This window comes from Scylla paramamosain, chromosome 4 (assembly GCF_035594125.1).
Source record: "Scylla paramamosain isolate STU-SP2022 chromosome 4, ASM3559412v1, whole genome shotgun sequence".
Lineage (NCBI taxonomy): Eukaryota > Metazoa > Arthropoda > Malacostraca > Decapoda > Portunidae > Scylla > Scylla paramamosain.
This window is the reverse complement of record NC_087154.1, coordinates 30,184,527-30,199,408: the sequence shown is the minus strand read 5'-3', so window position 1 is coordinate 30,199,408 and position 14,882 is coordinate 30,184,527. Positions and strand designations below refer to the sequence as shown.

At 41.3% G+C, this 14,882-nt stretch overlaps 2 protein-coding genes across 2 annotated transcripts in view; one reads left to right on the top strand and one right to left on the bottom strand.

Moving 5' to 3' along the window:
- Positions 1-1,561, bottom strand: part of LOC135099960 (ribosome-binding protein 1-like) — a 51,249-nt gene extending 49,688 nt beyond the window's left edge. The window contains exon 1 of the mRNA XM_064002708.1: positions 1,452-1,561. The gene's annotated coding sequence lies outside the window, so the exon portion shown is untranslated. The remainder of the gene's footprint in view (positions 1-1,451) is intronic.
- A 951-nt stretch (positions 1,562-2,512) lies between these two features.
- LOC135099958 (enolase-phosphatase E1-like) overlaps positions 2,513-14,882 on the top strand; it is a 50,141-nt gene continuing 37,771 nt past the window's right edge. The window contains 2 exon segments of the mRNA XM_064002702.1: positions 2,513-2,687; positions 12,418-12,519. Coding sequence (XP_063858772.1) covers positions 2,589-2,687; positions 12,418-12,519 — 201 coding nt within the window. The 5' untranslated portion in view covers positions 2,513-2,588.

The following is a 14,882-nucleotide window of genomic DNA, read 5'->3' as shown; positions in this document are numbered from 1 at the left end:
TCTGCAACATGTACACTGATAGGAATAAATGGATAATTGCAGCACTGCACCACCAATTTTCACTTTAATTCTTTTCAGAATTATAGATTTTTAAAGATTATTATGAATCATTGGCAGCAAATATTGAAATTATGTTGTACTGATAGACTCCAATTTCTTCACATATAAAAGCCAAGTAAAATGCATATTTGTCGCACAGTACAGAAGAATTTCCAACTCAGCATGTTATCTGCACATTTTTGCACATTATTCTTTCAGTGGTGCCATCACACTAATATTTTCAAGTTTGTCACGGTCATTTCAGGGGCCAGTGCCAATGCCACTCAACATTTACCCAAGACAGTAAATGCAAACACCTCACAAGCAGTAAGTAATCCTCCTTGTCACTGAACCCAAAGCTTCTGACTCCATCCTGAGAGTATATCACTGAGCAGCACTTCTCACTTTGGTCACCAGACCCTCAGTTTACAACAAAATAAATTTCCATATTCTGTTTTAGTAAATCAAATAAACATTCTTCTTGGGTAGCTTGTGAAAAATACATCAGAAAATACCCCAAATATCTTTGTTTGACTGAGACCTACACCTTCTTCCATTTTCACAAAACTGGAGGTTTCCTAGGAGATTACGCTTCTATTAGTGCAAAACACACAAAATGGACACTAGAAAACATGTACTTGCTATTAGTGGAGAGGATCCTAACATTAATCTTTACTCAAATACGACTTTATCAGATCTAATATTTAGATTCACAAATAATGATATGGTAAAAAGTTCCGTGTGAAAAAAGCAGTACAATTCTAGACTAATACAATTCATTCCAAAACTTTCTTGTGGATCATTTACAATTTCTAAAGAAGAAAAAGAAAAAAAAAGTATGACAAATGAATTCAATGTCCCTATCTTCCCTGACAAGACTGGACAGCTAGAGAGTTCCCTTCCCTGAATGCCCTGGTCTGATGGAAGTAAGTTTGATATCACGACTACCTTCCCCTGGATTGTCGCTGACTTAAGCTACTGCAGCCCCCCACCCCCCCCTCCCCCACCCGTCTCCTAGTATGCTTGACTTGTACACATTTCATTGCTGTAATGAATGAAAAAAAAAACAAAAAAAAAAACATTCTCAGCACTGCCACTTGGACTTCATATTTTTTTCACTCACTTTTTTGAACTTACATAGTTCATTACCCTCGTGAATACATAATTAGGTAACCAAGCCTTACCTAATCTACTGCAGCCTACATGCAATCTACCTGCCACGTGTATCATGATTAAATATATATATTTTTTTTAGCTTTCTCCTACATAGACAAATGAAATAGCATAAAACCTACCAAATACAGCCCGCCACGCTACACACGGTCCCCACAGCACCCTAGACACACGAAGTTTACGTAACCAAGAGAAATACACTGAAATAATACAAACACAACATATAATAAAAATCTAACCCAAGCAATCACTCCAGCACACACCACCACACCACAACACCACCAATGAGCAGTGAGGCAAAGTGGGTGAGGTTGAGGGCAGTGACCACCCACCCACCACCGCCTAACTAGCCAACCATCGCCCACCACCACCACACACGGACCAGGCCTCACCACACCGGGCTCCTGACACCACGGGGGGAGCAATTAAGCGTGGCAGTGCGTGGTGGAGGAAGGCAATGTGGTAAATGAGTTTGACAGGCCGGTGTTCAGGGCGTCCCTCCTCGCCCCTCACAGATTGGCACGTTTTTCCCGCCATCTACCGCACTCACAAACACCTCGTTCCCTCGGACACAACGCAGGCGTCTTTCTTACCTTGCTCACCAATAATGACAACAATTAAGTACGAGATTTTAGTATTGCAAAGCACCCCACAAGAGCAACAGAGTGCAGTCCTCCCTCCCCCGCCTCTCACAGTGCACTGGCCTAGTCGCTCTGCAACATTCGCTCCTATTGGCCGCCTCTCGCACCCCGTGGAGGAATAGAAAGTGGAAACGTAATGTCATAATTTGTCTATTTTTAAGCATTAACCCAGTAATTTCTTCTATTGATATATTCATAGGAAAGAAAATAATTTTCTATGAGTGTTATTTTACTTATATACTTTAATTATCCTTTTTATTCATAGATATTTTGATCTTGTTTCCACTCTCTTCCCTGGGTGTGTTGACGGCTGTTCCGGGCGGTGTGTCCCCCCCCTGCCACGTAGCCGCCATGGCAACTCCAAACAAACACCTAACGCGCTTCAATTAAGCCTAAAACTACTATACATTTCATTCAAACAAAAATATCAAGCACATATAGTCATATTATTAAGAGAGGACAAAGAAAAATGGATACTATCCCTTGCTGGGCAGGTCGTATATAAAGGAATTCTTTCTTCCTAAAGTACTGCAAATACATAATGGAAAATGTTAAAGAAACTATGTTATTTTTTCTTTAACATATATAGATAAGTGAAGGCAATAAATAGTAAAGTTTATACTAAAATTTATATACGAGATCTTAACGTAAGTAGTACCATAACAAACAATCAGTGAGGGCTGTGGGGACGCCGGGCCATTTACCTAATACTGCTACTATCTGCTCATTACAGCCATGAAGCGAGACAAGGCGTGTGTGTCCAGAATCGTGAAGGACGCCAGTGTTATATTACTGGACATTGAGGGCACAACAACATCCATCAGTTTCGTTAAGGTGAGTATAGGACATCGGTACACACACACACACACACCTGAGCTGATCATCATTGCCTCTATTTTGCAGCGCTCTTTTCATCACGACCACTTTCAGAGGCTACAGAGATGATTAGTCTGGTTCTCATGGATGTTCCCTTTGCCGATGCAGAATTTTTGTTTATCTCAAATCATGAAAGCGCTTTTGAAATCCCGAGTAACTCACTAGAGGATGTTAGAATTTGGATAAAACGGTACCAGGTTTGAAAATATTCCCTGTTGAATGTCACAGTAACACTAGTCACTATTACACCTACTACTAAATGTTGCATTAAAAAAAAAAAAAAAAAAAAAAAAAAATATATATATATATATATATATATATATATATATATATATATATATATATATATATATATATATATATATATATATATATATATATATATATATCAAAATGGTGTCATCCTCAGTGGTTTAATCGTAGGTGGCAGCACGCTTGTCTTTTGGTCTTGAGCACCGAGGTTCGAATCTCTGGCTTGATGGAATTTAGACATGTCCCCTCGCACACTGAAAGCCAATTCGCCCAGACGTCTCAAGGCAGGGTAGTGTGGTCGTGGTGTGTAGCAGTACGAGTAACTGTACTGTAACTCTGGGAAGTCCTCTTCGTGAAGAATTACACAGGCTGATGATAATTGTGGTGATTATTCAGTTATAGTTAAAATTTTAATTCTATAAGAAGAAACTTAGCTTCTTATGCCTAAGATTTAAATTGCTAATATGAATGTTCTTTTTTATTGTTTACTTTTATTGTTTATTTATTTATTTATTTATTTATTTATGTATTCATCTATCTGTTTGTTTGTTTATTTATATTTTAATTTCCAAGAGGGTATAAGGGTGGATTTTGCTAGATACTTCTATACTGCTCACGATTTGTTCATCATCATCATCATCATCATCATCATCATCATCATCATCATCTTTTTCTTCTTCTTCTTCTTCTTCTTCTTCTTCTTCTTCTTCTTCAACATCATCATCATCATCATCATCATCATCTTCTTCTTCTTCTTCTTCTTCTTCTTCTTCTTCTTCTTCTTCTTCTTCTTCTTCTTCTTCTTCTTTTTCGTCTTCATCAACATCATCATCATCATCATCATCATCATCATCATCATCATCATCATCATTTTCTTCTTCTTCTTCTTCTTCTTCTTCTTCTTCTTCTTCTTCTTCTTTTCTTTTTCTTTTCCTCCTTCGTCTTCTTTTTCTTCTTCGTTTTCTTTTTCTTCGTTTTCTTCTTCTTTTAGGGATGGCTACTTGCAGCTTCCCTTATTTTCTTATGTTCTTTTCCTCTTCTTCTTCTATCAAGGAACCAACAAGAGTGTCGCCCAAGCAGTGATGAATATTCTAGGTCCTAATTTATCCACCACTAAATGCGAGGAGCGAATTAAAAGAGAGAGAGAGAGAGAGAGAGAGAGAGAGAGAGAGAGAGAGAGAGAGAGAGAGAGAGAGAGAGAGAGAGAGAGAGAAATTTTTGTTGAGAAATATACGAACGTTGTAGCGGAGTTACCTTCGGGCGGGGAGGAGTGAAGGAGGTGAAGGTGATAATAATACCAGTGGAGTAAATTACATATAAACCTGTCTGTGGCAAACTGTGGGAGACGTTATTTGACACGGGTTCTCCAGGCCGCAACACCGAACGAAACTACCCCCCCCCTCTCTCCCCCTCGCACCCTCTCTCTCTCTCTCTCTTTCTCGTTCTGTCTATTATGAACTTGGCAATACATGATAATACTAAGGGCAAGGAAAATTCAAATATTAACCATGACCACATCCCCGTCTGGCAGTAATAAGCTGGCAAGTGTTGGGTCTCTATATTTTATAACGCCTATACACGCCCATGACCCACAGTTCTCACGCAGAGGTTGGATGGGGCCAGTGGTCTTTGTGGCGTGTGCGTATGTTGAAGATGGTGCAGGTGAGAAAACTGGAAGGCAACACAAACTTGGAAGAACTGAGATAACGTTGGGCCAGTGTATTCTGCAGGTGGTGGGGCTGTGCTGGTGGTTGCTCTGCTTGGCTTCCTCCTCAGTATAAAGCATGAGGTCATTCGAAGTCCCATTCCACCGAAGTACAGTGGTGATTCCTCCTTGTTTGTTTGCTTTATGATTGGTACCTCTTTTATTTATTTATTTATTTATTTGTTTATTATCATTATTATTATTATTATTTATTTGTTTATTTTTTTTTCAGGGTGACATGGACCTCTGCTATGTTTTAGGCTGGCCGTGCAATATGATCTTGTACTAACGTTGTATTGTAAGGACCACATTCTAAAACACTACTTTCAATAGGTTCTAGTTGAAGTGTCACGGGTTTTTAAGAGTGATTTTTTACGGTTCCAGTGGCAAATCAACAAGAGTTCTACATTATTAGCAGGAGAAATACTCTTGAGAACTCGGCTAATCATCTCTGTGGCCCTTGAAAATACGGACCTTTAAATCGGTCAGTCAGTCACTCAATCAATTAATTCACCGTTCTGTAATGCATCGTGGTCATTGACGGTACTATAATGTATAAGAATACAAGTGAACTATGCAGGTAAAGTCGCAGAGGTGAAGAAATGCATTAGTGAATATCATTATGCAGACGAGCGAGCGAGCGGAGTGGAGACAAGTCATTCACCTGCAGTTTTGCCGATCACGTGCTAGACTCGTGACTGCCAGCTATGGCCGCCCGGAGAGAGGTTACAGTGTTCGTAGTCCGATCTATGGGTAGAACTTAGGACCGTATTCTGAAACACTCCTGCGCCGCACCTTCACTACATTCAAAAGGCTGTAGTAGAAGTTACACGGATTTTTAAGAGTGTTTTTACGGTTTTAGTGGCAGATCGATAAGCTTTCTGTGTTATTAATAAAAGAAACACTCTTGAGAACCTGGGTGATCAGCTCTGTGGCCTTTGAAAATAAGCGTGGTGAGCGAGCAAAGCGTTTCTAAATGAGGGACTTGGAGTTCTCACACAACTTCCATCCTATTCCGCGAGGACAGTAACACCTTGTGGGCTGACCAAGCAAGGAGTGACCATAATGACAAGGTAAACAAATAATAGAAACGTTTTGAATTCTAGGTTTAGTAAGAGGAATGGAGTTAATGCTGAGGTAAACTGAAGAGTAATACTGACTTACTGACTGACTGACTGACTGACTGACTGACTGACTAACTGACTGACTGACTGACTGACTGACTGACTGACTGACTGACTGATGGAAGACACCACAGCAACAGGGTCAAATGGCACTGAAGAGCAGGATAGGATAACTGGCTGAAGTTCACGGTGATATTAGGATTGAAAAAAAATAAAATAAATAAATAAAAAAAAAAACTTACACCAACAGTAATATATAGCGGCAGTACTAGTTTTTATACATTTTTTTAGTGTTGTCAATTGTCGCATATAGTACTGAAGGGGTTAGAGGAAAAGGTCCTTGTCTGAATGGCTAGTCTCGTATAAAAAAAAAAAAAAAAAAAACGTGGGGGGGGACCAATGATACTTTGATATTAGATTACTGGTGGCTGTATGTTTGCTGCTCAGTGGGTGAAGTGGACAGAATATAGAACGAGATATCCACTGTGCCCCCTATTCAGAAACGCTTTGCTCTCTCACCACGGCTCTTCTCCAAGGCCGCGGAAATGATTAGCTGGGTTCTCAAGAGTTTTTCTCCTGTCCATGTTGTAGGAAGCTTGTTAATCTGTCACTACAACCGTAAAAACACCCTTGGAAAAACATGCTCACTTCAATTACGAGCACTGGAGCCTTTTGAATATAGCGTAGTGCGGCGCAGAAGTGTTTCAGAATATGGTGCTGTATTAATTAACCCTTTAACTGCTCTTTGGTACACCCTTCCTCAATCACCAACCACTCTGAGGCATTTCTTCTTGCTCCACAGCCACCACCTCTAAACATTACACTGCCTATAAAGTGCAAAATGTATTCTTTTAATCCCCCCCTCCTTTCATTTTACTTGTAGACCCTTATAAGGTTTTCATCTTTTTTAGTGCCGTGTATTGTCTCGAGGGAAAAGGTCCTTGTCTGAATCGCAAGCAAACTCAACTGGAAGCAACCGTAACACTCGTGGGAGAAGATTGTATGCATGCAGCTATTCCATCTCCCTTACCCCTTACTAATCAGTCACAAGGCACGGGTGTTTTTTTTTTTTTTTTCTGCTCTGTCCTACGTGACCACCGGTGATCCCAGAGGAGTTTGCCGGCCCGTGTGTGCTGCGTCATTATTTACATGTAGTGTGATCTCAAGAAATCCGTGAATTAGAGGTTTTGTGGATGTCAGAGAGAGAGAGAGAGAGAGAGAGAGAGAGAGAGAGAGAGAGAGAGAGAGAGAGAGTCTTTACTATTTATTTTTTATTTATTTTATTTTATTTTATGTATTTATTTATTTATTTATTTTTTTTACCATTTCCCATGTCTGAGGTGGACAGAAATTCAGTTATCATAAGAAGGCCCATAAATTAAAATCACGACCCAAAATATAGACTCCCCGGACACTCCCATGGCTGCAGGATGGGATGGGATGGGATGGGCAGGTATTTCCTTGCCACCTGAGACTGAGTGTAAACAGACCTGTCCACCTGTATCCCGTGTACCCAAAGGCCTCACTAAACGCCCACCGCTGTAAACCCTCCGCTCTCTGCTTCAGTTACTCGTGTGTCAATCATTATGCACCTTCAGCGTCCTGCAAGGGGTGTGGCCTGCCTCTGAAGTTTGTTGATTAGGGGAAAACACACTTAGGGCATCACCTGTTTGTCTGTTCCCTGAGTATCTTCCTTAATTTCATATATAACACTTTTTTATCTATATTTTTCTGTTCGATATTAACCATACTTGTAGGAGGGAAACAGTGTGGCACTCGTGTTTAGAGAGAGAGAAAAAAAGAAAAGACGAAGTAATTGGTGATAAAAAAGACGAGCTGTTTTCTGTTGTGTTTTCTGTAATCTTGAGAACCAAACTTGAAAGAAAAAAGAAACGTTTTCATAGAAAGGTTGGTGAAGTATAGGAAGATTTTGTACAGAGTAGTAGAAAGTTTAGAAAAGGAAAAATAGTGGTAGATTTTTAAAGTTGGTGGGGTGGGCCTAACCTGTTGCAAGTACCACACTCTGCTGACTGGCTGAAATGTGGCCTTTCTCAGACGATGGTGGGTAGAGTGTGATGCACTTGGAGTTTGGCGTGAGGGAAGTGAGGGGCGCGTAGGTTCGAACCCCCCCCCCCCTCTCGGAACTTACAAAAAAAAAAGGAAAAAAAAAATTAAAAGCATTCACTCAGCTTCTCGAGGCTCTCTTCCTACTCCCATAAACATCCTCTCCCACTGTAGGGGGTCGATGTTCCTTTACAGCTCTTCTCCGCCTAGCCTGGTCGTGCACATCGTCCCCTTACCGTTGTTGTTTTCTTCCTTTTTTCTTTTTTTCTCTCTCTCTGAAGTCCTCCCCTTACGCAGACCATTCACCACCTCTTTAGTCCTCCTCGTCTGCTGCCCTGTACATTCCTCTCCATCACGCTGCTCCTCTCGCAAACCTCCTGCCCTCCTCTTCACATAACCACTGCAGGCCTCTTGAGTCGCTACAGCTGGCCATTCTCGAGGACACTATACCCCCGAGACTTGGACATCCGTATTCATGTCCCTGCAACATTTATCAATCTGTACCCGGAAGCCGCTCGTTGCTTGAAGGGCGTCACTTTTGATCGCTTCATTATCAGTAGACTTGCAACCCCAGTGTGTTTCTTCGTCCTGACCTAGATGTGCATGAGTTACATTGCAGGTGGTCCAGACTCCCTAGTTATCAGTGACACGTGTACTGAGTGCAGGAGATATGCTTTCAGATTTATAAAGTCCACTTCCGGTTTGGTCATCGCTGCCAGCCATGCGCAAAGACCAAGGGCGAGAGTGTGTCGTTATTTTTTTACTCCTTTTAGCAATGGAAGAAAGGTCATGTACTGTGAAAGGGAGAGTGTGTCATTCTCTTAGCTTTATACCATTGGAAGATCAGATGTAGTGAAGGGGAGAGTCATTCCTTTTGAAGTCTTTCACTACACTGGAAGATCAAGTACAGTGAACGGGAGGGGGAGTGTGCGACTCTTTTAACTCTTTATATTACTGTAAGATCTGGCACAGTGAACGGGAGAGTCTTTCTTTTTTAACCCTCAGTAGCAGTGGAAGATATAATATAGTGAATGGAAGTGTTTTTTTTTTTTTTTTCAACGTTTTATAGCACTCGAAAATCAAATATAGATCACGAAAGGGTATAATTTTTCAACCCTCAATAGCACTGCAAGATAAAAAAAGAAATACAGTGACGAATACGTATTTTTTCAACGCTTTATACCACTCGAAAATCAAATATAATTAGCGAAAGAGTATAATTTTTTAACCCTCAACAGCACTGCAAGATCAAAAATGCAGTGACGAATACATGGCACGACTTGAAATATTAGCTGATATCTTCATTAATACTACACAGCTTTCACTTACAGTCCGGAGGGTGACACGTGTTAATTATGTACGCAGTTTTAATTGGTGTCTGTTTTCTCTTCCGGGAGGTCTTAACGAGGCAGAGGTGTTACTCCGGGACACTCACTAACAGGGCTTCCCCCGCATCTACACTTCATCTGCCGCCACTAACTTCCCGTGCAGTGAAAAGTCATTGTGATTCCTGCACCTCTGTAACTCTGCCTCTCTAGTTTAACCCCTTCACTGCTGCACAACTTTTGAACTTACCATGATTGAATTAAATACACGTTCATTCTTGTGCTGCAGTCTCTTATAGGCATAGGAAAGACAAAATTATTCTTATTCTTTCTTTTTTTTTTTTGCATCTGTGTAAACTATTTTATTTTATTTATTTTTTCTTAGGATGACCATAGAAGTAAAAATCATGCACACCTGCCTGCATGATACTTACCTCCTTCGTTACTATGCGTGGTGTTGCGTCTCTGTCCCTCTCGCCCTTTAGTGTGCAAGTTTAATATAGATAGTCATTCAGATAGTTTTTACACGCTAATTCTTGTGCTGGTCTCTTAAATAGTTTCGTGGTCTATAGAAAGATAGAATTAGCTTTTATTTGCTTTGTTTTTGTTTTGTTTTGTTTTGTTTTCCGTGTCTGTACAAACTGTTTTTCTTTTTTTTCATAGCGCTCTGATTGGTGGCCTATAGAAAAAAGCAAAATTTGAGTCTTATTCTCTGTTTTTTCCCCGTGTTTGTGCCTTTTTTTTCTTTTCATCATAGCGCTCTGATTGGTAACACAGGAGAGACGTAACAGTAAAAGGTCTGGAGTTAAACCAATCACGTCATGGTGGAGGAAGAAAAGAACAGAATGGTTTCCCGTGTCGATTACTGCACCCCCTCACAGTCTCTCAGCACCTGCATCCTTCACTGCACCACGCACACAGGCCATCACCACAAGCCGGCGTTCAGAACCACAGCAGTGAGCGGGTTAAATCAAGCACGTCATGGAAAAGGAGGAGGAGGAGGAGGAGGAGGAGGAGGAGGAAAAAAAGAGAAATATTGGTTTTCCGTGTTGGTATCTGAACCCCCCCCCCCCCCTCACAATCAAAACACGTGCAACTCCAACTGTAGATAATGCTTTTGGGCTCTCTCTCTCTCTCTCTCTCTCCTCTCTCTCTCTCTCTCTCTCTCTCTCTCTCTCTCTCTCTCTCTCTCTCTCTCTCTCTCTCTCTCTCTCTCTCTCTCTCTCTCTCTCTCTCTCTCTCTTTTCATTAGGGCCTGACACTTCATTGAACTTTTTTCATTATTTTTGTTGCTCTTACCCAGTGCTCCTCTTGCGTACAGAGAGAGAGAGAGAGGAGAGAGAGAGAGAGAGAGAGAGAGAGAGAGAGAGAGAGAGAGAGAGAGAGAGGGGGGGGCAAGGGGGGTGGAGGGGGGAGTGAATGTATACATGAGTGCGTGCCTCTTCTTTACTACAGCAGGAAACGCCGGTTTGTGCTGCTGGGGTGTGTGCTGAAGGATTCTCTCTCTCTCTCTCTCTCTCTCTCTCTCTCTCTCTCTCTCTCTCTCTCTCTCTCTCTCTCTCTCTCTCTCTCTCTCTCTCTCTCTCTCTCTCTCTCTCTACGCAAGAGGAGCACTGGGTACGAGCAACAGAAATAATGAAAAAGGTCCACTGAAGTGTCAGGCCCTAATGGAAAGAGAGAGAGAGAGAGAGAGAGAGAGAGAGAGAGAGAGAGAGAGAGAGAGAGAGAGAATCCTGCTGTAGTAAAAAAGAGGCACGCACTCATGAATACTTTCACTCCCCTCCTCCATCCCCTTACCCTCCCCCCCCCTTGCCTCTCTCCTCCCCAGGGGCTCACGCTTCCACACGGTCATGCACACTCGCTTTCATGACACTTATCTCCTCTAATGCCATGTGCGATATTACGTCTCTATATCGCGCAGGTTTTTTATGTACGAGTTTATTAGTACTGTGAAGATATAGTCGTGCTGGTAATGAGTGGGTAGTGAACAGGTGCGTTTGAGATAAGTACAGGGTGGCGGAAAAGTAGTTTTAAGTGTGCGTAATGTTGTTACTTTCTTGCGTGAAGTAATTGGAAGGTAGTTTATTTTTTTGTGTGTCTTTTTATCATTCTTTATCTCGTCTTTCGGAATTATGTAGTGAACAGGTGCATTTTGGCAAGAGGGCAAGGAGGTGATGTAGGTAGGTGTGGGTAAGAATAGAGGTGATAACTAGCTAGAATATGATTTGTGTGTCTTGTATCTTGCTTAATCCTCCCTTCCAGAATGATGCGTGTAGTGGATAGGTACATTTCAGCAAGGTACAAGAGGGCAGAGAATTTATGAAAGTGTCTATGTGTGTGTGTGTGTGTGTGTGTGTGTGTGTGTGTGTGTGTGTGTGTGTGTGTGTGTGTGTGTAAGAGTACTTAGGTTATTTCCGAGTCGTGATAACTAAAGGGAAGATATTTTTTTTTTGCTTTGTGGATTCGTCATGCATAATCTCCCTTTTTCAGAATGATGCAGGTAGTAAATAGGAGCATTTTAGCAAGGTAGAAGAAGGCACAAAAGTAATGTATACAAGTGTGCTTAAGAATAAAAGGGTGCTAACCAACTTGAAGGTATTTTATGTTCCTTTATCATACATAGTCACAATGATATAAGTAAATTAACGAAGTACTGGAGACAAAGAAGTAATGTGAATATGGAAGAGGTTAAGAGTGAAGGGGTTATTTCCAAGTACTGCCAGGGTAAGTAGAAGACACTTTACATACCTTCGTCTTTGTGAGAATGATGAACGTAGTGAATAGGTCACATTTAAATCAAACACAAGGAGACAAAGCATAATATAAGTGTGCGTGAGATTACAAGGCATTAACGAGTCGCGGTAACAAACTATCTATAAGACGTTTTACCCGCCTCGATCACACCTACTCTCCCTTTCCAGAATTGTGTAGGCAATTTTAACCGGACACACGAAACCAAGGACGTAACATAAGTAAGAGTAAAACAGAGCATTTACTAGTCTTTCTAACTAACTACTAAAATATTGTACATGCTTCTATCACGCCAAGTCCTCCCTTTCCAGAGTTATAAAGACAAATTTCAACCAGACACAGGGAAGCAGGAAGTAACAAAAGCGTATGTGTAAAAAGAGAGAGAAAATTATCAGTCATTCTAACTATAACCTAACTAACATAACTATAACGTACTTCACATGCCTCTATCGCGCCTTCCCTTCCAGAATGAGCTGTTCCCATACGTGCGGCGCGAGGTGGGCCAGTACCTGCAGCGCACCTGGGACAGCGAGGAGACCAAGGAAGACGTGGCCGCGCTGTCCCGCCAGGTGAGGCCTACGTGCTGTCCCTCACACATTCTTACGCCCACCTGTAAAGACACTTCCCTTTAGGCCGCTCTGGTTTATGACTCGCATTTGTCATGGTGGCTATTCTGTATTTTTCCTTTTCATCTTTTATTTATTTATTTATTATTTTTTTTTTCTTTTCCTGAACGATTTTTGCATTCCAGTTTATCGTATAGTTTTTTTTTTTATTAATTTCTTGGACGTCTCATTCATTCCTATTTATTTTATTCCCCTTTTTTTATTATTATCGTCCCATACACTTCCTTTTATAACATTCCTTTATCTCACGCCCTCTCTGGACATCCCATACATTCCTCTTACCTCATTTCCCCTTTCCCGTGCATCTGTTGGACCTTCCCATACATTCCTGCCGCATCCTTCCCATTTCATAACCTCTTCTGCCTGCTTTCATGCCGAGCCGCTGTCGGAGGGAGTGATGGGCGGGGAGAGAGCCTTATTCTGTATCTATCCTGTTCTTCCACCACGCATGTAGTTCACGAGTAGTGGTAAATTTATATACAAATGCCCTTTTTATAAACTGATAGGTGTTCTGGTCTTTGTTCTTCTCATGTGTTCTCTTGTCTTATATTTATCAAGTTTTTTTTTTTTTTTTTAATTATGATATTTCTACTGTTTTTTTTTTTTTTTTTTTGTGGCATTTTTTTTTCTTCTTTTTTTCCCCCACAAATTTCCTGCTAACTGCCTCGCACGTTTCCGACATGTTATTTTTTGGTTCACGAGCTAAATTTACCCGACGAAGTGAAGGTGACATCAGGCCCGTGCATTGTGGAGGAGTGTGTGTGAATGTGTGTGTGTGTGTGTGTGTGTGTGTGTGTGTGTGTGTGTGTGTGTGTGTGTGTGTGTGTGTGCGTGTTATCAATTTTTGCCATCTTTCCTAGCAGTTTCTTTCTTCTTTTCTGTTTTTTTCCTGACGTGTTTATCCTTGTTGTGTGTGTGTGTGTGTGTGTGTGTGTGTGTGTGTGTGTGTGTGTGTGTGTGTGTGTGTGTGTGTGTGTGTGTGTGTGTGTGTGTCAGTTTTCCTGTCTTACCAATTTTTGTCCAATCTTCTGTTTCCCTTACTTGTTTATCTTTCCGTCTTGTTAGAGAGAGAGAGAGAGAGAGAGAGAGAGAGAGAGAGAGAGAGAGAGAGAGAGAGCCCCAAGTGTTGTGCATGGCTGAGAAGTATTGCATGACTTTCCCACTTGAGACTCGAGCACTGAAGAAAGAGGAAGACGACGAGGAAGAAGAAGAAGAAGAAGAAGAAGAAGAAGAGGCTGAATATCAGTGACCGTGACATTTGTTGCGGTAAATATTGCACTAGGCGGGCCTGGTGGGGGGTGAGGGGAGAAGCAGGGTGGATATATGTAATGGTCGGCGCAAGGGAGGCTGGAAGTGATGGGCAGATGAAGTGCAATTGGATGGTTGGGTGGATGAGGTTGATAGTGGAGAGTTGAGTGGATAAGATAAGTGGATGGATGTAAGGAAGGGATAGGTGGATAGGGTGAATGGATGAGTGATAGAGATGAGTGGAATGCTGAATGGGTGCTAAATAAGTGGATGGATTTAAGAATGGAAGGAAGAGATGGTTGGATGAAGTGAAAAGTGAAGTTACTGGGTTATGGATGAGGGGATGGATGGAAGAGTGGAAGGGAGGTTAGTGGGTGGATGGAGGGAAGGGGAGGGGGGAGGGGTATCAGTAAACATAAACAAGGCTCTCCTATAGTCCTGATGCATTTCATTCTTATGTCAGTCTTTCATCGCGGCGTGAAGAGGCACATGCAATAAGGCGCTGTGTTTATTTACATTGTGTTCATGGAGGTTAATAATGCGTAGTGTGGTGCAGTGTGTTGCTTCTATTTTATTCATTTATTTATCTCTCTATTTCCTGTGAGAAGGGTGCAGGCCAAGGGGAACAAAACAGGTGGGGAGAAAATTATCGAAGCCAATTAAAGATCCTGACATTAATTGCTTCTTTTAATTGACTTTAGCATCATTCACTTTACGAACGTAGTCTTGGTGAGTAATCCATATATTTATCAAAAGTACATTTATTATTTTTTTGAAGAGTGTGGCCTTTACCTTGCTTTGGCTGGATTTCATGTGCATTGTCGAGGCTGTCTGGGTTTTAAATAATTGTTGAAGGTATAAGTAGGTAATAAAAACAACAACATTCAGCAGTGAATGGTAATGCTGCTAGTGATGGTTATGTAAGTACAAAAAAATAATACGTAGACCTGCTTATCTTGTAACAAGGTAAACATGAATACTAATTAGGGACATAGATAAGACACACACACACACACACACACACACACAGAGAGAGAGAGAGAGAGAGAGAGAGAGAG